The sequence below is a fragment of the Callorhinus ursinus genome, unplaced genomic scaffold, assembly GCF_003265705.2.
Source record: "Callorhinus ursinus isolate GAN/ISIS: 27379988/994484 unplaced genomic scaffold, GSC_fseal_2.0 scaffold59, whole genome shotgun sequence".
NCBI lineage: Eukaryota > Metazoa > Chordata > Mammalia > Carnivora > Otariidae > Callorhinus > Callorhinus ursinus.
The window spans coordinates 3,615,248-3,641,891 of NW_027397121.1; the positions used below are offsets into that span (position 1 = coordinate 3,615,248).

A 26,644-nucleotide genomic window follows, 5' to 3' on the forward strand; every position below is an offset into this window, starting at 1 on the left:
CCCTGCCCACCCCCAGCCGTAAGGCTCTATGCTGAAGGAATCCCGGAAAGATGCCTTTTATTTTTGAAAGGGAAATGTTTTAGAAAACCAGAAGTAGGTGAGGAGGGAAAAAGGGACCATCTGCTTTGGACAGCTTGTGTATTAAGTGCTATTTTGTGTAAACATGGGATATTAAGGATACAATTGTTAAGGTATTTCTGATACTTTTAATCAAGTTAAAAAGTTATTTTGGAAGTGTGTATAATGAGTCATCAAGTTTATTGTATTCTGGAGGTACCTTAATCAGTAATTAAGGTGGGTGTTTCGGAGGTCCGTGAAAGTAGTTCTGTAGGAAACTACCACATTCCTTTTTGGTTGGGGCTCCGGCTGTTTCTTTAAGTGTCCGCACCCTTTAACTTGCCAGGGATCAGTACCCACTTCAAATATTTATTACCCATCTGATTTTATTGAGGGGGAGAGGGAGGGAGGAAAGGAGGAGGTAGGCAAGACAGAGGGAAAGAAGACAGTGAGAATCAGGTATCAATAATTACTGCTTTGTTTTCTTCTCCTTACAGAGTTAGCTTCAGGCTGTTTATTTTGCAACTAATACACGGTATCAGGTGCCTAATATAAAATAGGCTTGGGGTGACTTACAATTGAATCCTATCACTCTGCGTTGGCTATTTTTGGACTACAAAAAAACGCAGAAATCCCTAATTCAATTCACCTTTGTCTGGGGTTGGGGAACAGGGAGAGGGAGTGGGAGTGTTTCTCACACGGAGAACCTTGAGTTCTATAATCCAAGGTTATAATGCAATTCTCATCACATTTTTTTGACTTACAAATTTATTGCATTATCAGCTGTGATATTTATTATTCAGGACTTGTTGAAACGTGCTCAAGTTTATTTCAGCTAGCAGCAGGCTTCTCTCTCCCATTTCAGTAGGCACATGCAGAGCTGTGTTTTTCAAATTCAAGTTAACACTCAGTAATGACTCTTGATCAGCATTTTTGAAAAATGAAATACAATAGAACAGGTCATAGGCCATCACACATAGGAAGGGTACATACTGTTTGTGAAATGTTCATTATTTGTGTATGTGTCTGTGTTTGTGTACTGGGCTCAATGTAAAACGTGTTTTTTACTGTAGGTTGTGGACGAAAACCTTTGGAGGATTTCTGGTGCTAGACAAGATGGCGTAAGCCCACTGCAGTTTCTCTCTTCCACTATGACGACTAAAAATGCTGTTCAAAATAGAACTACCTGAGAATTCTGAAAAGTAAACAAGCAGGCAAATTAGAGAGGGAGTCAAAGCTTGAAGAAGCTATCCGTAGGGGGTGAGTTTCTCAAAATTTTTCCATCTTTTCTCTCACAGCTTTGACTTGAGAGCCTCGAGGTCCCAGGTAAGGGGCCTCCCAGCAGCAGAGGCAGCAAAAACTGAGAGAAACCTAAAAGAAACCAGTTCTTGTTTCTTATACTCTACCCGGCAACACTTCTGACACCAAATGTGTGGGGCTTTTTCCCACATCAAACAATTCTCCAGCTCTCTGGATGCCAACGGGTCCAACTGGCATCCAATTGGACCAATTCTGACACCACCTGGAACTAGCACAGAACCCACAAGTTAAGAGCTCAGTCCCCAAAGACTGCCCCTACTTCAGATGCCAGTCATATGCCCCAGGTTGTCACTGGTATACTGACCAAATGGCTATAAATTGGGGGGGTCCCCTTAACCTCTTCCTTGGGTTTGATAATTTGCCACAGTGGCTCACAGAACTCAGAGAAACACTTACTTATATTTACTGGTCTATCATAGAGGAACATCCAGATGAAGTACATAAGGTGAGGTCTGGAAGGGTCCTGAGTGCAGGTGCTTCTGTCCCTGTGGAAGTTGGGGTGCATTACTCTTCCTGGCACATGGATGTGTTCACCAGCCCAGAAGCTCTGTGAACCTCTTTGGTAAGGGTTTTTTTTTTTTTTTTTTTTAAAGATTTTATTTATTTATTTGAGAGAGAGAGCACAAGCAGGGGAAGGGGGAGGGGAAGAGGGAGAGGGAGAAGCAGATTCCCCACTGAGCAGGGAGCCCGACCGGGACTCCATCCCAGGACGCTGGGATTGTGACCTGACCGAAAGCAGACGCTTAGACCAACTGAGCCACCCAGGCGCCCCTCTTTGGTAAGGGTTTTTAAGGGAGGTTTCATCAAATACCATATACCATAATTATTAACTCAATCTCCAGCCCCTCTCCCCTGCCCCAGATGATGGGGATGGGGCTGAAAGTTCCAAGCTTACAAGGATGGCTTGGTCTTCTGGTGACCAGCCCCCCATCCTGAAGCTATCCAGGAGATCACCATGAGTCACCTCAAAAGATGAGTTGAACAAAAGATGCTCCTATCACTCAGGAAATTCCAAGAATTTTAGGAGCTCTGCATCAGGGACTGGGGGCAGAGACCAAATATATATTTCTTATGTCACAAACTACATCTCTCTGACCAGAGGACTTGGGAAAAGTGTCCCTGCAAGCCAGGGCTGGGGGGATGGGGGGGCGGGGATTACAACGAATTCTTTTTCTCTCCCAGACCTGCCCCAAGGGCAGGACTCAATTGTGCAGCAGTCCATACCAGTATGGGCAGCAGAAATTTCCAGAGAAGCACTGTCATTCTGGCTGACTAGGAAAGAGAGCACTGGTAAGCCAGAGAGTATAGGGGGAATCCTAGAAAGAAGCCGTCTGGAGAAGGGGAGCCCAATTCTGTGTATGAAGTGGCACAAGTTTTGCATGGTTGAAACCAACCCAGCATAGCAAAACCTCTGAAAAACTGAAATGACCTTGGAACACGGTCATGGCCCACAGGTGAGAACCTAACTGGGTAGACTGCCTACTAAACCAAAACAAAACAAAATGAAGTCAGTGTTTTCTAGGGCAGAGATCAGATAATTTTTTCCATAAAAGGCCAGATGGCAAATATTTTGGGCTTTGTGGGCCATACAGCCTATCATGACTACTCAACTCTGCTGTTGTAGTGTCAAAGCAGTTAAAGACAAGATGTAAATGAATAAATACTGTGTTTCAGTGAAATTTTATTCACAAAAAGAGGAAGAGGGTTGGATTTGGCCCACAAGCCATAGTTTGCTAACTCTTGCTCTAGAGGATTTTAAGACTGAGATTCTCACAGGTAATATTCAAAATGTCTAGGATATAATCTAAAATGACTCAACACCCAAAGACCTAGAAAAAGGTGACCCATTTTTAGAGGAAAGACATGAAAGATGCCAACCCCAAGATGACCCAGATGTTGGAATTGCCAGACAAAAATGTAAAACAGGTATTACAATCATGCTCCATGAGGTGAAAGTAAACACACTTTAAATGAAGGAAGAAAATAGAAATTCTCAGTAGAGAAACTAACTATAAAAAGAATCAAATGGAAATTTTTGAACCCAAAACCACAATACCTGAAATAAAAATTCACTATGTGGGCTGAATAGTAGAATGGAGATGACAGAAGAGGAGTCAATGAACTTAATGAGAGATGAAGAGAAAGTCCCTAATCTGGGGGCGCCTGGGTGGCTCAGTTGGTTAAGCGACTGCCTTCGGCTCAGGTCATGACCCTGGAGTCCCGGGATCGGGTCCCGCATCGGGCTCCCTGCTCGGCGGGGAGTCTGCTTCTCCCTCTGCCTGCCGCTCCCCCTGCTTGTGCTCTCGCACTCTCGCTCTGTCAAACAAATAAATAAAATCTTAAAAGAAACTCAAACCCCAAACAAGATAAATGCAACAAAAAAACCCCCACAACTCCAAAAACAAAAACAAAAACAAAAAACCCCCACACTCAGATACGCAATCAAACTTCTAAAACCCAAAGAAAAAGAAAAAAATCTTAAAAGCAGCCTGAGAAAAACCATGGTGGTTTCCCAGAATATCAAAAATAGAATTACCAGATGGCCCAGCAATTCTGCTTATGGGTATATCCCCAAAAGAGTTGAAAGCAAGGTCTCTAAGTGATATTTATTTATTTGATGTATTTATTTTAGAGAGAGAGAGTGAGCACAGGCAAGTGGGGGGAGAGGCAGAGGAAGAGAAAGAGACTCCCTGCTGAGCACAAAGCCTGATGTAGGGTTCAATCCCAGGACCCTGAGATCATGACCTGAGCTGCCCAGGTGCCCCTCTAAGTGATGTTTATATACCCGTGTTCATAACAGCAGTATTCTCAAAAGCCAAAAAAGGAAACTCATCTGACCATCAACAGATGGATGGAAACAAAATATGGGGTGCGCACGCACATGTGTGTACATGATGGACTATTACTCAGCCTTAAAAAAATGGAAGGAAATTCTGGTATATGCTACAACATGGATGAACCTTGAAGACATTATGCTAAGTGAAATAAGCCAGTCCAAATGGCAAATACTGTATTGTTCCACTTATTTAAGTTACCTAGAATAGTCAAATTCCTAGAGACAGAAAGTAGAATGGTGGTTGCCAGGGGCCACATGGAGGAGGAAATGGGGAGCTGTTATTTCATGGGTACAGTTCCAGTTTTGCAAGGTGAGATGAGTTCTGGAGATGGACGGTCGTGATGGTCGCACGGCAATGGGAATGCACTTACCACTACCGAACTGTACACCTCAAGGTGATTAAGATGGCAAACTTTATGTTATGTACATCTTGCCACAATTTTTTAAAAAGCAGTCTGAGAAAAATAATAAATATAGAACAATGGGGCGCCTGGATGGCTCAGTCGGTGAAGCGTCTGCCTTTGGCTCAGGTCATGATCCCAGGGTCCTGGGATCGAGCCCCGCGTCAGGCCCCCTGCTCAGCGGGAAGCCTGCTTCTCCCTCTGCCTCTCACCTCGCTCTCATGCCCTCTCACTTTCTCTCTGAATTAAATAAAGTCTTAAAAAAATAAAAAATATGTAGAACAATGATTTCAAGGACTGTGGAGTGATCAGAAACTGTGGAAGAGAGAGCAGAACAACAGCTTTAAAGTGCCAAAAGAAAATAACTGTATCTAGAGAAAATATATTTGGGACTGAAGGCAAAACAAAGACCATTCTCAGATGAAGGAACACTAAGATAACTGCTCAAGAGTTGTTCAGGCAGAAGGGAAATCCGTTTCAGGGGGAAGCTGGAGCTTCAGGGATGAAGGAGAAACATACATGGTAAACGTCTCCTCCGAAGTTCTTTAAAATACACGTAACTGTTGTGAGGCGCCTGGGTGGCTCAGTCATTGGGCATCTGCCTTTGGCTTGGTTCATGATCCCAGGGTCCTGGGATCAAGCCCCATATTGGGTTCCCTGCTCAGCCGGAGGCCTGCTTCTCCCTCTCCCACTCCCTCTGCTTGTGTTCCCTCTCTTGCTATGTCTCTCTCTGTCAAATAAATTAATTAATTAAATTAAATTAAATACATGTAACTGTTGAGAGCAACACTTTTTGATCTTGAGCCAGGCGTATGGCTGCCTGGACCATACTAATCATCCAACCTCCCTTGAAACTAGGTGTGACCTAACCTGGGACAAAGTTCTGGTGAGTTGTAAAAGGAGATATTATGGAGCAGCTTTCTGGAACATTCCTTAAAAACACTGCTGACACATTTCCTTCATTCCTTTTTCTTGGTCCCTTCTTTGCTCATCCTGTTGCTTGGAAGAGGACACCATGGCCAGCGGGCCAGCTGCCATCGCCCACCCCCGCCATGGAGACCCAGAGAAGGAGTCAGGTTCTAAAGATTTTGTGAATCAGACCCATAGTACTAGCCCTGGGTGGCCTACTTTTGGATTTTCATAAGAGGGAGAAGTAAATTTCCCTGGTTTTTTTTTTTTTTTTAAGATTTTATTTATTTGAGAGATTGAGAGAGAGAAGCAGACTCCCCACTGAGCACTGAGCCCCATCCAGGGCTCGATCCTGGGACACTGAGATCACGACATGGGCTGAATTCAGACACTTCACTGACTGAGCCACCCTGGCACCCGGAAAATTCCCCTGTTGTGTAAGCCACAGTTATTTTTTGGCTCATGCAGCATGTTGCTGAATTTAATCCTAATATAGCTCCTAATTACTGAAACCAAGCAACACTCTCAAATGAGTCCTAGGAAGAAGTTCTGGGTGAAGAAACCACTCGAGTGTTTATCACAGGGCTTGCCTGGCACATGGTGAGGTGCTCTATAAATGTCCGTGGTTAGGCACGGTGTTCCTCATTTTTGTACTTCTCACAGGATCCATCACACAGTAGGGGCTCCGTTCTCTGAGACTGCCTGCTGATTTTCTGTTGATCCCCTGCTTGCCCTACAGAAAATGTGTCCCCCATACTTACTAATATCAGCAAGAAAAAGCCGAGAAAGGGGGGATTGCGTTAGGTTCCAGGTTACACAAATCCATGGGAGAAAAATCAGCACTGAAGGAGGAAATACACTATTTATTTACAATTCTTTCACTTTATCCACAATTTCCATACAAACGTAAAAACTAAAAAAATAAAACCACCACTTGGGAACACAAGTGTCTTTCTTTAATTAGTCCGGTTGAGGGGAGGGTCACAGCCCTCTCGCTCTGTGAAGGAGACTACTGAGGCCCACTGAAGGGGAAGAGGAGAGGGTTAGGAAGAACGCCTGAGAAACAGCTCCAGATGAGAAATGGAACGTGCCAGCGTGGTGGAGCTTCACTGGCAGAGACTCAAGGGTGTCACCCACCAGGGACACTGACCGGCTTCCTGGGAGAAGGACAGCTGCTCACCACCATCCCCCCCGACCCTCTGCTATGGAACTCCCAAAATCGAACATGTCACCCATCTCATGAGCTGTGTGGGGTATGGTGGTGACAGTGGGGGACACTGGATACCGCTCTCTGAGAAGGGCCCCAAACCCCAGGGAGACACAGAAAACCCCTTTCCTTGGCACTGATGAGTCAGTCACAGCTTCTGGCTTGAATACGACGCTGACTTAAACGGAAAAACAAAAGCTCTCCCCCAGCCTCCTGGGGAAAGGGAGGGGCTGAAAACATGCAGGAGGGCTTCTGCCTCTGGGGGTGAGAGGTGGGGGGCTCTGTCTGCCCAACACGGGGAAGGAGTGGGGCAGATGCTCCACAAAGACCCCGGGAGGGGTGGGGAGGGGCGGGGAGGGAAGAGAGAACTCTGAGACACTGATGCTGGGGCAGCTGCCACCGGTTGTCAAAGTAGGTCCATTTGCTCGGCGACACTCGCTCTGGCAGACTCCCACTCTCCCCCTCACAGGAGGGCACCCAGAAGCCAACCTGGAGATGCCAGACCCACCTGCCTGGCAACTTCATCTGTGCTAGTGACCGGGATTGCTTTCACATGTTGATGCACATTATAAATATAAAATCATATCTGCTACAAAGAGGACATATATTTGTACATCTTTACCCATATACATAATAACACAATTTACACATAATATCTTGGAGTGGGTCATCATGGGAAAAGGGTTTGGAGAGGTATAAAGCCCCTTCTCCCTCCCCTGCCCTGATCCTTCTCAAGGGACGCCTGTATACTTGGTCACCGGGGTCCTTCCCAGCTGGTGGTAACGGGGCTAGTCTGGACACATAAATTCAGACACATAACTAAATGCTGATGGGTGTGTATACCCACATACACACACAAACACAGGCGCACATACAGACATCTGGTGAGAAAAGGAAAAATAAAATTCCTAGCCCTTGGGTATAGGCCTCTTCCCAGAGTTATAAGGATCAGTATCTCCTCCATCTGAGAACAACAGTCTCAAGCTGCCCCTCACTGGCTCAGACCAGGGCAGAAGGGGAAGGGCTAGGAACCGGGGGGGAGGGGGTCAGGAGTCTTCTGAAAACATAAGGCGTTTTTTGACCTGTGATCAAATCAAACTACGTCACAAAAAGCAACGGCATCAGTTGGGGCCAGGAGGCGAGAGACAGTCAGTCCATGTAGGAACAATGTGAGTTGAGACCCTGAGCCTTCCCCTTCTTTTGTCCAGTTTCTTTTAAAGGGGCAGACAACCCTGTACCTCCTTTCCTGTCTTCTCCCAGAGCTGGGCCCATCCACATGTCATGGAATACTGATAGTGGTCCGAGAAACACATCCAGAGACATGGAGTGGCGGACAGGCACGCCAAAGAGTTAAGACCTGGGCGGCGGATGTGAGCTTTTTACAGCAGGAGTGGTTCCTGGCCGGAGTCCACGGCTCGCACAGTGGCCACAGTGATCAGATTGCCATCAGAGACAGGGACAGTCTGGGTCCCCCGGGGAGACAGCACCTACCGACGGTAGTGATTAGGGGCATCGGCAAACATGTACTTCAGTCTGTATGCCTCAGCGAGAAGCAGCCCGATCTCTTCGTTGCCCCAGTGTATCGTAGGTAGGTTTTGTAGCAGCATCAGGAGGCCCTGGAATGCAAGAAAAGAAATGTTATCATCCCTGGACTACAGACCAGGGGACCAGCAGGTCCCGGAAGGGGGTCCCTTCGTCCTAGATCACACATCCCGCAGGGTCGGGCTCCCTGCTCCCAAGCAGCACTCAGCTCCCAGCTCCCAGTTCACCTTCAGGAAGCCTTGAAAAGCCTCTGTTGATTCTGTCATATCCACTAACACCTGCCTCTTTTAAAAATATTATAAACAGAAAACGACACCAACAAATAAAGATATTGATAAAGAGAAAAATAATCACTCATCATCCAAATATACCTCTCTTTGTTTCCAAGTTTTCCTTTTCAGTCTTTTCACATGCGTATTTCTTTAAATAGCTGTAATCATCATTATGATTTTTATATGCTTTTTAATCATCCTCTTTTACTATAATTGTAGTGTTTTTCCATGCAGCCTTCAAAAATGACTGTTCTCAGTGTTAGTATTCCATCATGTGGCTATACCCTAATTTACTCAACCATTTGCCTTTTATTGGACACTGAATTTGCTTCCTTTAAAAAAAAAACAAAACACCTTTATTCAAAAAAAATCCCTTTCTTCATATTCACAAATGCATATCCTTTTTCATTTGCTGTATTTCTCCTAATGCCAGTGTTCACTTCTAATCACCATATTTAGCCTCTGCCCTGTTCTCCAAAGACCGTTCTCGACCTGCCTGTCCAGCTTATTTCCTATGTTCCCAATGCACATGTCTCTCCAGCTAGGTCCATTTCAGCCAGAATTATTTGTGCCTCTGGGGTTTAATTTATGTTGTTCCTTTAACTTGGGAGACCTTCTCTTTTCTCCTCTACCTATCTCAGTCCTATTCAGTTCTCAAAGCTCAGGTCCCTCAAACAGCTCCAGAGAGACAGCCTATTAAAGAGGATATTAGAATGAAAAGAGAATGAGAGGTTGTCTCTGTAATTTAGTTCCCCATGCTGTTGCTGCTGCTCTGTGTTTTTATCTCTTCCCCTCCCCCTCCTTTTAAAGTCTATTTACATATATTTATTTTTAAGTAATCTCTACCCCTGGGGGTGCCTGGGTGGCTCAGTCAGTCAAGTGTCTGCCTTCGACTCAGGTTGTGATCCCAGGGTCCTGGGATTGAGTCCTACATCGGGCCCCCTGCTCAGCAGGGAGACTGCTTCTCCCTCTCCCTCTGCCCCCCACTTGTGCTTGCTCTCTCTAGTGCTCTTTCTCAAATAAATAAAAAATCTCTAATTAAAAAAAAAGTAGTCTCTACACCCAACATGGGGCTCGAACCCATAACCCTGAGATCAAGAGTCACACGCTCTACCGACCAAGCCAGCCAGGTACCCCTGTCTCTCTTTCTGAACTGGATATTCTTCTTATTTTTCTGATTATAAAAGTTATAATGGCAAGACAAAACCCAGGGACAAGGAGATGGGCAGACTTGATTACATATAACTTCAATATGTCAAAAGGTGCCAAAAACCCGGTTAAAATCTAAGAAACTGACTATAAGAAAATATTTTGTAACACCTTCAAAAGACCAAATCCAAAATCAAGATACTATCCATACTCCAATACTATCCATAATAAAAAAGTAGCACCTACTAATCAGTAAGAGATAAAGAAAACCACCAGAGAGAAAAACAGGTAATACGAATAGGTAATGGGCAGAAGGCCCATGGCCCACCCCCATGCTGGGAGGACTTTTAAAAAGCCTGCTTTGAGCTGATCTGGACACTCCAGCAGTGTTTTGTAGTTTTCAGTAGAAAGGTCTTGCATATCTGTTATGAGACTTCTTCCTCTGGAAACAGACACTTAGCTGTGCACACACAGCTGCCTGGGGCACATCACTGCTAAGGACGGCCAATAGGATTAAGATCCCAATTCTGGGACAGTGTAAGTTCTGGCTTCTGCCCTAGACCTCTCCTTCCCCACTTCCCAGAAAGTGGATATGAATGGAGGAGTGGACACAGCCATCTCAGACCGTAAGATGAAAGCCGTGTGTTGGAGACGGCAGAGCAAGACAGAAGAGAGCCGCGTCCCTGTCACTCTGGAGGCGGAATGTTAGCCCTGGACTGCTTACCCTTAGACTAGGAATTAAACAACAAGTAAACAACTATCCTTCTTGCTTTAAGCCACTGCTGTTCTAGGGTCTTGGTTACAGGAGACAAGTTTATGTCATCTTAACACACACAGGCTGTATCTATCAAAATAAAAAATGCACATGGTCTTTGATCCAGCAACTCTACCTCTGTGTCCCTGAACTAAGGGAATATCCACAGTCCCGTGCAAAGGTTTTTGCCGCATGCACCGCGGCTTCAAATAGTGGGGAATCATTAGACAAACCGCGGTTATGCACATCATGAAATGCACGGCAGCACAGAGAAACAAATGAAGTAGGACTACATGCACCGTGGTGGAAAGATAATGAAGATATTTTTAGAAGTAAGAAAGAAAAGCATTGTAGAAAAAGACTTATAGTATGATCCCACTTCGGTAAATGAGAAAACACAATATATTTGCATATGTATATGCACATATGTATATAAAAAATTTAGAAATTGAGGAGGTAAACTGTTCACAGTGATTACCTTTGGGGATGAGAGATTTTCACTTTTTTCCCATTATATTTCTGTATCATTTGAGCTCTGTATTTTCAATTTTTACAATAAAGTGGGTTTTTTTTTTTTTTAAGACTTATTCATTCATTCCAGATAGAGAGCGAGCACATGGGAGGTGGGGGGCAGAGGCAGAGAATCCCAAGCAGACTCCCCGCTGAGCGCAGAGACAAGGGGAAGGGACTCTATCTTAGGACCCTGAGATCATAAGCCAAAACCAAGAGCTGGATGCTCAACCAACTGGGCCACCCAGGTGCCCCAACAATAAAGATTTTATATATTACTTGTGCGGTGGAACTTTTTCTCCATAGTAATACACATTCTGTGGTAGTTTTGTTTAGTAAAAAGTAAAAAAGCAGAAAATAAATGACCTATAATTTCATAATGAAGAGGAAGTCACTTTTAAACATTTTTGCCCTATTTCCTTCCACTCCCTTTTCTGCACATTTTCCATAGTTGAAACGATTTCTCTATATAATTTTGAATCTATTTAGCATTTATCATAAGCATTTCCTTTAATATTAAAAACTCCTCGTAGATACTTTCATGGCCAAAAAATTTCTCATGATACTGATGTACCATAATTTACATCTTCCTGTTTTGAGTACTTAATTGTTTTTTCATTATAATGAAATTATAATGAACAGCTTTGTGCATAGAGCCATATTTTAGATGATTTCCTTGGGCTGAATTCCTAGGAATGAAATTACCATGTCAAAGAACATGAACATTTTAAAGGTCCTTAACACTCATTCAGAAAAGGCATTCCAGAAAAATGCTCATTTCCCTAGATCTCCACCAGCACTGAATACTCTTATCAGACAAATTTTGTTAATTGTAAACCTTTTCCCTGAGATCTCCAGGCCTGAGAACAGAACTCAAAAGCCTTAAGTCAAAATGGTGGTGAACTCCCAGGAAGAACACAATGAGAATCACGCTGTATGCTTTTCCCAAACCCTGTAAGTAACCACCCCTTACCATCCCATCGCTGTCATGAAATTCATTCAACCAGACCCATTACTCAACCAATTACTGATACTCAACCCACCCAGACGCCAACTTTGCTTTTAAAAGCCCTGTTAGATGATCTAAACATCTCTGGCGTGCTCTTTTCTCATGGTTAACAATTTTCCATGGGTTTCTTGGCCTCTGTTCTATGTCTACCTTGTTTTTTTGTTTTTAATCTCAACTTAAAAAAAAAAATGTTGCCCTTGGAATACAATACCCTCCCCCATGAACTCCTGGCCTCTGGCCCCTCTGACTCTTCCCTCCTGCTTCCTATCCCTTCCCCCCCAAGTGTCTCCATCTGCACTGGAACTGGAAATGGCACCCCATCTTTTTGCCAGCATCCACCCCAGGGAGTCAACTTTTATTCTAATTCTGGCAGACTCTCTACTACAGAGGTCCTCACTTTTTCTGTACCTCAGACTCTTTGGCCACCTGGAGAAGGCTATGGATCCCTTCTCAGAATGATGGTTTTAAATACATAAAACACATACCGTCACAAAGGAGACCAGTTAAATTGGAACAGTCATCAAAATATTTGTAAACAAATTTATGATACCGCCATAGATGTCCTTTATTAATATATTCTAAAACAGGGCGCCTGGGTGGCTCAGATGGTTAAGCGTCTGCCTTCAGCTCAGGTCATGATCCCAGGGTCCTGGGATCGAGTCCCGCATCGGGCTCCCTGCTCCTTGGGAGCCTGCTTCTCCCTCTGCTTCTCTCTCTCTCTCTCTCTCTCTCTCTCTCTCTCTCTCTCTCTCTCTCTCCTCCTCTGTCTCTCATGAATAAATAAATAAAATCTTTAAAAAATATATATATATATATTCTAAAACAACATCGAATGGCAGATTAAAGAACTACCATTATTTCAAAGTAGTAATGAACACAAACAACGTTTTGAGACATCTGTAACAACTTCATAGGATATGAAAATGCTAGTAATAAGTGACAAAGGAAGGTACTGCAAATATTACTGTGTCTTCTTGGCTACATTCACTATTTTAAGAATTGTTAACTTTGAGTTTGGGGTTATTGAAAATAAAACTGAAATGATGTTTCCATTCATTTCTAGGGATCCCCTGACTTATAAATGTAAGCCCTAAATTAAAGTCTTTTGCTCCTATAGCTTGCCCTTCTCTTGATTCACACCACAGCCAACAAGAATTCTTATACTTCCAGGGCACCTGGGTGACTCAGTCAGTTGGGCGTCTGCTTCAGCTCAGGTCATGATCCCAGAGTCCCGGGATCAAGCCCAGCATGGGGCTGTTTGCTCAGCGGGGAGCCTGATTCTCCCTCTCCTGCTCCCCCTGCTTATGCTTGCTCGCTCTCTGTCAAATAAATAAATTTTTTTAAAAATTCTTATATTTCCCTTTGGAGGTAAGTTTAACACCCAAGTATCCATATTAACACTAATATTACATTTTGAATCACTTCATTTGTTGGAAAACATTTTTCTGTTTTCTCTCACTTTTTTTTTTTTTTTGGTACAAATTGCTTTTGTCATTATAGAATTTCAGTCCCATTTTCAATCAACTTGCTGGGTGAGGTCAAATTGCTACCCTATTTCCTGAGGACATACTTCATTGACTCAGAACCAACCCCTGCCTTCCATGGAGCTTCCTTGGGAGCTGAAGGAATGGTACGTGCTTAGCCTCATTCAGAACATAAGCAAGAAAATTCTGGGAACTTGGGAGTCTCAATGAAACCCTTGGGTTTCAAATGTTGGTCCTACCTGTCCAACCAGGCTGTAAAAGCTGAATCAACTGTAGGAACTCTTAGAAATACTTGGGCCCAAGCCTCATCCCTGGAGTTTTGGATTCTAAAAACCTGGGTGGGACCCGGCAACCACACTTCTTCAAAGATTCCAGTAGGCAACCAGGTGTGGGGTTACCACTAGAGGGATTAAAAAGCTCTTAAACGGGGTGCCTGGGTCGCTCAGTCGTTAAGCGTCTGCCTTCGGCTCAGGTCATGATCCCAGGGTCCTGGGATCGAGCCCCGCGTCGGGCTCCCTGCTCAGCGGGCAGCCTGCTTCTCCCTCTCCCACTTCCCCTGCTGTGTTCCCTCTCTCGCTGTCTCTCTCTCTCTCTGTCAAAAAAAAAAAAAAAAAAAAGCTCTTAAAGACATAAAAGCATATTTGGGATGCAGGCCTAATAGTGAGATCCCAAGGAAGGAAATCCCTAGATGTTATGGAGACAGTGACCTTTCATTAAATAAATTAAGGTAAATCTATAAAATAAAATATCCTTTTTAAAAAAGATTTATTTATTTTTTTAATTTTTTTAAAGATTTTATTTGTTTGAGAGAGAGAGCACAAGTGGGGGGAGCAACAAGCAAAGGGAGAGGGAGAAGCGGCTCCCCCCTGAGCAGAGAGCCCAACATGGGGCTCAATTCCAGGACCTTGAGATCATGACCCGAGCGGAAGGCAGAGGCTCAACTGACTGAGCCAGCCAGGCAACCCAAGATTTATTTATTTTAGAGACAGGGAGAGAGAGCATGGTAGGGAGGGGCGGAGGAAGAGAAAGAGAATCTCAAACAGACTCCATGCTGAGCGCAGGGACTGGTGTGGGGCTCGATCTCATGTCCCTAAGATCATGACCTGAGCTGAAATCAAGAGTCAGAAGATGCCCAACTGACTTAGCCACCCAGCTGCCCCTATAAAATAAAATATCCTGTAGCCAATTCATTATTTGAATGTTTTCACAATTTTTGTACAAGCATGTACTCATGCAACGTGTAAAAAGTATAAAAATGGGGGAAACATAGATTTACAGTTTTTGACATGATAGAACATCTACCATATTTTGTAAAGTGATAAAGAGGTCATAAAACAGAGCATGTAAAATAGTTGCATTAATGGTTATACATATAGAGCACGTATTTATTTGTGTAGATTTGCATGGCGAAATGTCTGGAAGGAACTATATTACCCTTGTGTGGTAAGATTTCAGGTACTTGATTTTCTTTTTGCTTATTGATGTTTCTAAATTTTCTATAATGAATGCATATGTTTGCACAATTGATAACAAAGGAGTGATCTCTCTAGAAGAGGACAGTCTTTGCTGGGATATCATCTACCTATAATTGCCAATCCCTCTAACCTTGCTGGAAGCCTTGAAATAATTCTAACCCTGGACAAGGTAACATCCCTGTGTGCCCCCAGGCAGTGAGGTGTAGCGTGAGGAAGCACTCTGCCACCTAGTGGCTATTTCTGGGAACTGCATCCTTTATCATAGTGCTTGCATCAATGGGAAACCCTGCCTAATGCACTGATAAATTTGAGATAGAAAAGAAGTAAAAACCAAATGGCTGTGGGAGGAAAGCGCTAATCACAAATCACGTGCTTTTATATAGGGACAGACACCGTTGGGGCAGGGAATAACTGAAGATTTGTTACAAAGCCAGCTCATGGGAGCACTAGGCATGACATGCAGTCGGATGAAACACTATAGCGATGATAAGACAGCTTATGGGGCAAGCAGCAGAGACAGCTCCAAATTAATGAGAAAGGAGCAAAGAAAAGCTGGAAATGGCTAAAATCGCAGGAAACAGCCTGACACAGGTACTGGCTGAGAATCCGTAGATCCTAAAGGAAAAGGAATAAGGCAGAAAAGGAACTGGAGGCACGGGGGTGGGGGAGACAACAATTAGGTAAGGGGTCCAAAGGAGAAGGGACAGAGGTTATAACTAAAGAAACTCTATAAGGAAAAGGTACAGGGGAAACCCATTAGAGAATATTCAATACATGGAGGAACCAAAGAGGGAGAACATCAAGAATAATAATCATTACAGTGATAGCTATCACTTACTGAGCACTTATTACATACCAGATAGGGCTCTAAGTGCTTTACATGTGCTATTAACTCATTTAATCCTCACATCAACTCTATGAAATGCATAGTATTACCTCCATTTTACAGATGAGGAAATCGAGGCACAGAGATTAAGGAATTTGCCCCAGGGCCACAGAGTAGTGCTGGGCTAGAACGTGAACCCAGGCACTCTGGCTCTAGAGGTTGTGCTCATAACCACTATAGTACATACTGCTTGCCCTGGAGTAAGAAGACAAGTGGGACAGAATGTAGTAGGAACAAAAAGAAAGGAAGTCATAGCAGAGGCCGTTTGAAGGAAAAGTGGAAGAGCTGCTTGATTTTACTCAGTGATGAGAACCAAGCACAACCAAAGATGGGACGTGTAATGACTAACAGGAAAAGAACTTAAAGACCACATAAAATATACATTACTAACTAAGATGCTGTGTGCAGAATCACTTAGCAATACTGGAACATCCTTTGTGAATGTAATGTGTATTCAGCCATGTAAAAATATTTTCTTAGTCAAATAAGTAGTACTTTAAAACAAATCCCCGTTTTGACAATCAGTGAGGGAGCAAAACAATTCCCCTAGTTACAATACAAACTTTCCAAAACATGTCCTTGAATGTAAACTTTTTGAGAATCAAACTTATTCCTTGGTTTTCTCTCAAAGTGCATTTAGCAAGTTTCCCATCAGAGAAGGCCTGGCTAAGTCCCCTTTAATGGCTTGTTTTATGCCTGGGGACCGTGCCCTTTCTCCTGCCAGCTTGCTTAGGGCGAAAGATCTTCAGTTCCCAGGGTTCCCTCTCAACCTTTCCTCTGCGCAGGATTCAAACCGACAATTCATGGGATGTCTGTTAAAGATGGGGCCTGCGTTGGACAATGTTCCGAAATCCTACATTTGAGTTCCTTGCAGAAGTGGTGGGTGGATGCCATCAGGTTGAAGGGATTTACTTATGGTTAATTATTTAGGCCTGGGACACCTCGTAGGCTTAGCACTGTTGCACTGAACAACTCTGCCCTGCCTCCCACAAAGATACTTTCAGAACAGGAATGTCTCCAAGGTTTTTTTCTGCAGGATGAAAGCAGAAGATTCTCAGATCAGCGGCCACTTTGCTTTAGAGTCATTGGCTGGCCCCACTGACTCCCTTGTAGGTTCCCTTTTTATGTAAAGGAATTCTGATTATTAGTCCTTGGAGTGCCCCTGGATGGTGCTTCTCAAAATCAGTTCGGAGCCATCTGAGGCCTTGTTGGCACCTGCCTGACATCCTGTAGGGTCTCATGCTCTTCTGGCCTCTCAGAGATGCTGCTTTTCCTGAGATGGCTTTTTAGACTATGGGGCGAGTGAGCAGGCATTTATTTACTCAGGTGCCTGCTCTCTCGGGCTCACACACTTTTCCTAGATACATTACTTAGAGTGGAATAGTTTTCAGGCTTCCCGTGGGTTACTTTACGCAGTACAAATTCAGTCTTTCTTCTTTTTCTTTCTTTCTTTCCCTCTTTCTTTTATCTTCTCTTTTCTTTTCTTTCTTTCTCTCTCTTTCTTTCCCCCTCCCTCCTTTCTTTCTAATATAAATTAAGGGTTTATTACAACCTTGGCTTGGTTTCTCATTATCAGGGATTCAAGAATCCGAGGCCATGAGCCCACGCTGGGAGGGGCTGGGGGCCAGAAGCCAGGCTCCAGAGCAGACCAAGTCACTGGTGTACAACCCCCAGCAGTCGGGTGCTCCCCAGGGTTGCTGCCACCCAGTTCTTACCTTACTGCCTGTATGCTGCATGCTCCAAGGCACGGACCCCCGGTGTCACGTGCATGCCCCTCCTGAAATGCTGGGGTAGGGATTGCAGAAGCCGGACCTTGACGGACAGGCCAATACGGACGGACGTGCTGCGGTGCAGGAGGGAGGGTATGAAGGCCACGGCCACCATGTTCTCAGGGTGGCTCACCTGATTCCGAGCTCACTCTACTACATTCCATTCTTCTAGGGGCTGCGGCAGCTCCGGGACATTGATGAAGCAAATCGGATCAAAGACCCCGTGTGCACACCCCTGCTGCTGGGAACCCGCTTGTCTTCCTTGTCCACAATCACCAGGTGTTCCCAGAGTGCTCATAGACGAGGAGGGGACCGGTCTCCAGTTCTCCAAGAAGCTGCCTCACCCCCTGCTGCCGGCCCGCACAAGCATTCTACACACACTTCCCCCCCGCCCCCGAGTACCCGCAATTCAGCATAACTCTTGTTCTTCCAAATGCACACTGAATTTTTGATTTTTGGAGGTGCTGCCCTTCTCCCCTGCAGCAGCCCCTTGTTTTGGTGTCACAATGTGGTGGTGTGCTGCCCACAGAGGACCTGCCACACGTTCCCTCACTCACAGAACTCACTCGACCATCTCCTGTCCTTCTGGGTTTGACAGGTTACCCTGCTCTGGGAAGCCTCCCCTACAGTCTGCCGCCCACGACCTGCCCTGACGGTGTACTCTGCCACCGGGTGACCAACTTCTGTGGCTCTCCAGGCTCATGTAACATTCCAGGTTCAGCCTAGGCCAAGGGGCAGGAAAGTCTACTCTCGCTGCTACGCTTCTCATTGAACAGTGCAGCATGCAGCCCTCGACTCCCCAGTTCACTCTGCTGGCCTTTTGGGGTGCGACTGAGGCGTCCGCCCTCACCCTGTCTCCACAAAGAGCTGGCAGTGCAACCGAATGCCCAGACATTCCCGGGCCGGGCTTTAGGGCTGGGGCTGTGGATACGACAAGGAAAGGGGGTCCAAGTCTCCCCGTGATCTCGGATCGGGCGCAGTCTCCTCTCAGGCTTCTCCAGAATTGGGTCTTGCAGCCCTGTCCTCTCCCCTGTGACACTCCAGCCCCACTGTCTTCTCTCTGCCTCTTCCCTCCTCCAACACCTCAACCTCCGACCTCTGCAGGGCCTTTGCTCTGGCTGCTCCCTTCCCAGAAAACTCTTCCCCGGCAGATCTGTGTGTGGCCGGCCACAGCTGCGACAACATCTCACTACCTCACCCCCAGGGAGACGGCACCCAGCAAAGCGTGGGCCAGCGCTAGGAAGGGCTGAGCGATTCGGCGGCCCTCCCAGCTCCCACCTGCTCACCTGGGACCCCTGGACGGTCCCCTTTGCTCACCTCCTCCTTTGAAGGCCTGCGGTGGCAACAAGAGACCTCCACGGGCCTCCGTGGGCAGACAGAGCTCTCTCTAGGCTCACAGCTGGGGGCAGAGAAGCACCCAGTACCCCCCCCCCCAGCAGGGCACGGCTGCAAGCGGGAGACCTGCCAGCTATGATTAGGGTGCTCACATCCACGGCAGACCTCACTCTCTCCGGCCACCACTGAAGGGTGTGCCACCGTCACCACTCACGCCCCTGACACCCAGTGTCACACAGCCTCTTGCAGGCCACCGCCCTCACAGCCGCAGCCTTAAATCCTATGGTCACCCTTTTCCCTTCAAGCACCCAGGAGGCAAATAACATCAAGATCCTCAATTAATACCAAGATTCCTCTGTGAGAAAGGAAGCATGTATCCATTTCGTTTTGGGTAGTTTTTACCTGGTCAACTATTTATTAGGCAGATTTTAGTGTTAGTGTGTTTTCCTCCATCATTTACTTTCCTCTCAACCTTTCAGTGGTGGAATGGTGCCCTCCTATCATGCACTCTGCTGTCTTTTTTTTTTTTTTTTTTTTTTTTTACTTTTTCAGTGAGGCATAACTTGTATACAATAACTAGTGTACAGCTGGGTGATTTTTACGTATGTCGCCACCACCCAGATCAAGATAAAGGACACTTCCTGGGCCCCAGAAGATTCATGTTCCTCCCCAGTCAATACTCCCTCCACAACCAGTGACCGGATACAAACCATGAAAAAGTTTTGCCTCTTCTTGAACTTCACATACATGCTTTCCCACCATCTTATTACCAAAGTTATCATGATACCTCTGAATATTTTTGAGTGGCAAGATACTGGCTTAACCGGGGCTCCTTGGAGAATGGTTGATTCCAAGGTGGGGCAAAGAAAATACAAGCTAGGAACATGTCATGGCACCAGAAACTAAGGAACTGCTTTAAAAATGATGGGATCATGGCGCCTGGGGGGCTTAGTCGGTTGCATCGGACTCTTGATTTCAGCTCAGGTTGTGATCTCAGGGTCCTGAGATCAAGCCCTGTGTCAGGCTCTGTGCTCAGCGTGAAGTCTGTTTGAGATTCTCTCTCTCCCTCTGCCCTGCCCCCTGCTTACGCACACTCTCTCTAAAATAAATAAAATCTTTAAAAAAGATTTTATTTATTTATTTGACAGAGAGAGAAAGCGAGAGCACAAGCAAGGGGAGCGGCCGGCAGAGGGAGAGGGAGAAGCAGGCTCCCTGTTGAGCAGAGAGCCCGGCATGGGGCTTGATCCTAGGACGCTGGGATCATGACCCAAGCCAAATGCAGACGCTTAACTGAGCCACCCAGGCACCCCTAAAATAAAATCTTTAAAAAAATGATGGGGTCAAAAAGACAACTTTAAGGAGCACCCAAGGGCCAAAGCTGGGACAACCTGAATAGCAAAATAATGACAGTGTCAGATAACCCACGAAATAAAATAAACACCCATGAATCTATAGTGATATAAATAAATACTTGAATAAGTAAAGGGGAGAGCAGGCACTGCTCTCTCTTAGAGTAGAATGGCAATTAATAAATGCAGAAGAAGTGGTAAAAATAGAAAATCTCCATTAGGCAAACATCACAGAAATGACTGTTACAGGCAAGAACCGTTAATGAATGTTAAGATTAGTGGGTGAAAGAATGATAAAACAATGGAATTATATAGTATCGAAGTGTTTCCCCAGAAGGTACCTATTAATTACCAAAGGAGAAATAGTAACTTTACAGTGGAGAAGCCTGGTAGACCCACATAAGGCAAGGGATCGAAAGCATTGGGAATGAGACATGCCAGCACCTTGTACCTCCTGACAGGATATCCTGAGGACGTATCATCTCTGTGGTTTCTTCCCCAAAAGGCATGACCCTCAATTTCATCATAAGAAAACACAGGACAACCCCAAAGTAAAGGACATTCTATAAAATAACTAATTAGTACTCTTCAAAAGTTTTGAAAATTTTCTTTGTCAAGGAAGACAAAGACTGAGAAATTGTCCCAAATGAGGATCCTGAATTGGACCCTGGTCCAGAAAAAGAACATTAATGGGAAAACTGGTAAAATTTAAATAAGGCCTGTAGATTAATAATATTTTATCAACTTGAAGTTCCTGGATGCTTAATTATAGCATGGCATATAAGATGTAAACATTAAGTGCATATGGGTGGGCTATTTGGGAACTCGACTATTTTTGCAACATTTTATAAGCACAAAATTAGTTCAAAATAAAAGAGAGAGAACATGGGGCACCTGGGTGGCTCAGTTGGTTAAGCGACTGCCTTTGGCTCAGGTCATGATCCTGGAGTCCCGGGATCGAGTCCCACATGGGGCTCCCGGCTCAGCGGGGAGCCTGCTTCTCTCTCTGACCCTCTCCCCTCTCATGCTGCTTCTCTCTCTCTCTCTCTCTCTCTCTCTCTCAAATAAATAAATAGAAAGAGAGAACACTTTTTTCAAAACCTGGTTTGAGTGGGGTCCCTCCTCCCCGGCCCCTCCTGAGGCTGACATTCAGCCCCTAGAGTGCTGGTGGCTCTGAAGTCTGGCGGCTCTCTCTGGGCCTGGGCGGGGCTCCAGGACGTCACAGACAGAAGCCCACATCCTCTGCCCCAGCAACTTGCACCCGTGCCCAGAACTCCCTGTTGCCTTCAGGCCTGGTGGTCATTCGGGCCCCACCTTCCCACAGAGACAAGTGTGGGTGGTTCTGAGCCCCGGGGAGGGAGGGCATGAAAAAGAATGAGGAGGTCACAGGTACTTCAGGCAGTAGAAGGAGAAAAACCCAGGAACCAGAATAGTAGATCAAAAGGAGGACCTTGGAGCACTTGTTTCTCAGTCTTAAAACAAGCAATTTTTTGTTAAACATTTACTTTGTGAGAAGAAAGTCCGCAAGGGGTTGTCAGTGAAAGGTGAGGAGCGGTGGAGGGCAGAGGAAGCCCTGAGAGGTGCAGGGAGAGGAGGGGAAGGGGAAAGGGGAGGGGGAAGTGGGAGGGTTGGGAACGGTGGCAGATCCTTGCCTGGGATCCTTGAGTAGCTCCTGTCTGAATTCGGCTCAAGTGCCCCAGGAGGTGCCCGGCCAGGCTCCAAGGTAGAGGCAGCACAATGCATGTGTGTGATAAGGATTCTGGTTATCTACCACTTACTCCCTAGGTGACCGGAAGAGGGAGAGAGATTCTCCAGCAGACTCCTCGCTGAGCGCAGAGCCCAACGCGGGGCTCGATAACCCAGGACCCTGGGATCATGACCTGAGCCAAAACCAAGAGTCAGACACCCAACTGACTGAGCCACCCAGGTGCACCAAGTCGCCACAGTTTTTAGCCCTAAAACTTCTCTCATCCAGGCTGGGCCGGTTTGGCTTCCTGGGATCCTGGTATTCATTTCCAGAGGTCCCGAGGCAGTGACTTCGTTACAGGTGGCCCGTTAGCAGTCAGCCTTCGTCCGCTGCAGAGCTCATGGGCAGCCTCACACAATCTCGCACGATGCTCCTGCACCCTGCTCCTCCAACCTGCACCATGCTTCTGTCCCCTAAGGGACACCGCCTGCCTATCTTAACACAGCCAGGCACGTGTTTTCTTTTCTTAGCCATACAATTAAGGAACTACGGGGCTAGGAGGCACTTTGCAGATCATCTAGTTTAACTGCCCATTCTATTTTGTCTAAAAGGAAGAAGTGACACTCCTCCAGTAGGCCGCCTGAGGTGTTAATACAGCAGCAGGCACAAATCCACATTGTCCTTCCGTGGGTTATGGCACAAAAGACCTCAAATTGGTCAGATAATCAAATATGCAACCCAGTGAAGAAGAACATCTCTGTGTCTAACATAGGTTTAAAGGCATCGACTATTATGGTCCTGTGCTCTGCCAATATTGTGAATCGCTAAAAGGCATTCCAGGAATCACCTCCACCTCTCTGAGCTAATCTGGGAAGCACTTTTATCACATATGACAAGGCCCTCTGAGCCTGGCTCATGAGAACTAAATTAGACTTCATGCTCTTGATAGCCTGCTCCACCTCAACCACAGGATCAGAACTGATAGCTTAGCCGAGCACACGGCGGTTCCAGTCCCCCGTGCTCATTTATCCTAGGACGCTGCACACACGGCTGGCTGGCAGAAGCCATGGCTCTTCCTCAGCTGCCTGCGGCCTCCGCACCACAGCTAGTGTCTACTTCCAGAAGTCCACTCTGCCCTCTTCCGCCCGGAGCCCCAACGTGGGCAAGCTGGGTCCTGCCTCTCCATCCATCCACGGATCAGACTCTGCACGGACAGGCACAGCACAGGGGCTCTGGGATCACGGGGAGCTGCTGCTCTTGAGAACACCTATGTTATTAGTTAGAGCTCAGAAGAACGTTCCACCTTCTCTGGCTTTCCCCTCCCTGCTCTTAAAAGACATATATGCCCATTAAGAAAGAAAGAAAAAGGAAACCACTCAGTTCAGAAGTGTGCGAAGTGGAGAAAGAAAAGCCCCCAGCTGTCCCCAGAGAGAACGACCATGAGCAGCTCCAGTCCTGTCCCTGCAGACTGCAGAGCCTTGCAGTCCATCTCCCTGATCCCCCAGCCCCCATTCTCCTCTCCCTGGACCCCCTGGAGCGGCGGCCTGGCTGTGCACCGCTAACACGTGCCCCCAGTCTTCTTCACATCCCCAGCCAAGGCTTCCAGGACAACGCCCCCCTCTCCCTGGCAGCCCCCTCAGCCTCCTCGCGAAGGTGTGCCCGGGCTCAGGCCCAGGCCTCTCCTCTCCTCTGTCCACTCCCACTTCTTCAGGGGGGTTCATCTACTGTCCCGGCTTTAAGGACCGTCTAGCCAGAGGCTCCTCAACATACGTGTCCAGCCCAGACCTCTCTCTCTCTTTTGAGCTCCAGCCTCGTTAACATTTATTTGCCTACCTAGATCTCCGTTTGGGTGTCTAATAGCATTTCAAATTCGACATGCCCAAAACTGAACTCCTGAAAGTCCTCCCCAAACCTGCTCCTCCTACAGCTTTCACATGAACTCAGTCATCTTGACTCATGCCTTTCTGTCCTAAGCTATACCCAGTTCATCAGAAAATCCTGTTGGCTCTATTTACAAAATATATGCACGATCTACCCACTTGCCACACCTCCACTGCCGCCACGCGGGTCCAAGCCACCCTCGTGTCTCCCCTGGAGGATTCTAACAGCCTCCCGCCTGGTCTCCCTGCTCCCACCTATGTCCATACCCACCACCTCCGTAGAAGCCAGAGTGAGCCTTTGAAAATATAAGTCAGATCATGTCCCTCCTCTGCTTAACACCCTCTTAGGGCTCCCTGTCCACTCAGAGTAAAAGCCCAAGTGGCTACGAAGTCCTCTATGATCTGGGTCCCTTGTGACTTCTTTGGCCTCACCGTTCCCTCCTCTTCATCTGGACCCCTGTGCTCCAGGCCACACTGGCCACCGCCATGATTCCACAAGTAGCCCAGGCATACCACCGCCTTCAGGCCTTTGCACTGTCTGTTCCTTCTGCTTGGACACTCTTGCCCCAGATGTCCGTGACTCACTCTCTCACCTTCCCGGAGCCTTGGCTCAAATGTCACCTCAGTGAGCCTACCCTACTTTTTTTGAAATTGTAAACTGTCCCTTCCCTATCACCTAACAATCCCTTTATCCTGCTCTACATTGAAAAAAAAAATCACCTAACATTCTGTCTAATTTACTATGTTCTTGTTTACTGTTAAGTCTCTTTCCCAACTAGCATGTAAGCTCTGTGGGAAAAGAGATCTCTGTCTGACTTACTTCTCAATATATCCTATGCCTTCAATAGTGCCCAGCACAGGGCAAGCATTCAGCAAATGCTTCTCAATGAATGAATGAAATATCTCTTAGGCCTGTCTACATGCTCTGCAGCATCTCTGGCCCTAAGACCCTTTTTCACACCGAAGAACTCTGGGGCCCGCTGACTTGGCCATTCTGCCAATCAGGAGGGGCAACCTCTTCTGAGCAGCCTGTCTGCTTCCCTCTTCCCAGCCATGTACCTGCCATGGCCCCTTCTATCTGTACAGCCCCACGGACGGGATAACTCCCACTCTGATGCTCATCCTGGCCCAGGCTGGGCTCCTGGCCACTCACCTGAAAGTCCTCCTCATCCAAGATCTCTTTTCTCCACTTGATCAAGAAGGCTGCACACACGTAGAGATGAAAGTGGGAGAACCCTTCTGGTTCAGACTGGGAAGGGAAAGAACTGTTAGGTCTCCAAGCCCTGACAGAGAGCCAGCTCTAGGCCTCTCGGTTCCAATCCTGCTGCAAGGTGGGCACACAGCACAGCACTCCTTTCATGGCTGGGCACACAGAGGCCGGAGCAGATTCTGCAGCGGCCCTGCCCATGAGACTGAGGCAGACACAGAAATAGAAAGGGGGGAGGGGCTTTTGAGCAGCACACTCCAGCAGGGCGGGGAGCTGGGCGCCTCAGGGACAGCCTGGCATGGAGTGGGCAGGGGCCCCTTCATACCTGGTATGTGTCCCATAGGCGGATGGTGCAGCGAAGGGGAAGCTCCCGCATGAGCAGGTTGTTCATCCAACGAAAGGCAAACTGTAGGTATTCGACCTCGTACCTCCTGAAGTGATTATGTACCTGCTCTGAAACAGAAAGCGTCATTGGCCCCAAGGGTTCAACCTAGGGGACTGGACCCTGAGAGAGTCACATGAGCTACAAAGGCAGTTTCCATCTCTTTTTCCCCCCTCTTCCTGGGGAAGCCCGGCATAGAAGGGCCAAACAGGCATCTGACCGGCCTTTAGGCTTGCTTCTACCATCTTACAGCCACACTGCCTGGCTAACGCAGCCCCACACGTAGTGAGACGATTTTAACATCCATGTTCTAGGTACCTTTCTTCCCTCACAGGCCTGCTCTCGCCATAAAGCGGCAGACGTGAGGAGGTCCACTTGGCTGCTTGACCCTATTACCTCTTGAGAGGAGGAGCCAAAATGGAAAAGAACCGTGGGGGTCACCTTGGCCATCCTCCCGCCGGTGAGGACTTCCTCCTCAGCATCCCTGACAGATGGCAGCCAGCAGGGACTTAAACACTGCCGGAGAATGAGGTTCACTGACTCCAGCAAGGGCAGCCTCTCCCACTGATGTATTAAGTGATTCACCAGAAAGTGCTTCGCTGTATTCAATAGAAACCAGCTCCTTCCTGACTCCCACCCTCGGTGTTTGTGTGGTGCTCTGGAACAACCCTACACCAACCGGATCCCTGTTCTACATGACAGCCCTTTAAACAGTGCTTACTAGCATTTTTAAAAAATTATTATCCTCCTCAGTCTCCTAATCTATAAAATGCAGATAATCATTCATACCTCAGAAGGTTTGGGGGAGGATAAAATGAGAAAACAAAAGTGCTTACAACAGCACCTGGCATGTGGTAAATACATAATATAATTTTTTGAAAGAATAACTAATAACAATGGTTATTTCTGGGGAAGAGAATTTAAGGAAGGGGGAGGATGTTTATTTTGTATTTTTCCAAATTGTTTTAATTTTTCTAATGCGTATTACTTGTGTAACTCAATGAAACAGTAAGGACACAGACATTCATAAATCCCCTGTCCTCAAGTACTATGCCTTTACTGATCAGGTACTTGCGAGGGCAAACAAGGATGACGCAGATGGTGGCAGAAACCGCAGCCTCTGCCCCGGGAACCTGGGACGAGGGGTGCAAGGAGCTGCGTGTGGGCCCCACGCTGGGCTAACAGCTGGCCAGACAGAGAGGAAAAAACATCCTACGGACGACG

General features: G+C 46.6%; 1 protein-coding gene across 2 annotated transcripts in view; it reads right to left on the minus strand.

The window, feature by feature from the left end:
* Positions 1–6,370: 6,370 nt before the first annotated feature.
* The window catches only part of TBC1D22B (TBC1 domain family member 22B), a 72,220-nt gene continuing 51,946 nt past the window's right edge, over positions 6,371–26,644 (minus strand). For both annotated transcript variants that reach the window (XM_025862385.2, XM_025862384.2), the window contains 3 exons: positions 25,364–25,491; positions 24,985–25,080; positions 6,371–8,346 (listed from right to left, as the gene is read on the minus strand). In XM_025862385.2, coding sequence (XP_025718170.1) covers positions 8,218–8,346; positions 24,985–25,080; positions 25,364–25,491 — 353 coding nt within the window. In that variant the 3' untranslated portion in view covers positions 6,371–8,217. The remainder of the gene's footprint in view (positions 8,347–24,984; positions 25,081–25,363; positions 25,492–26,644) is intronic.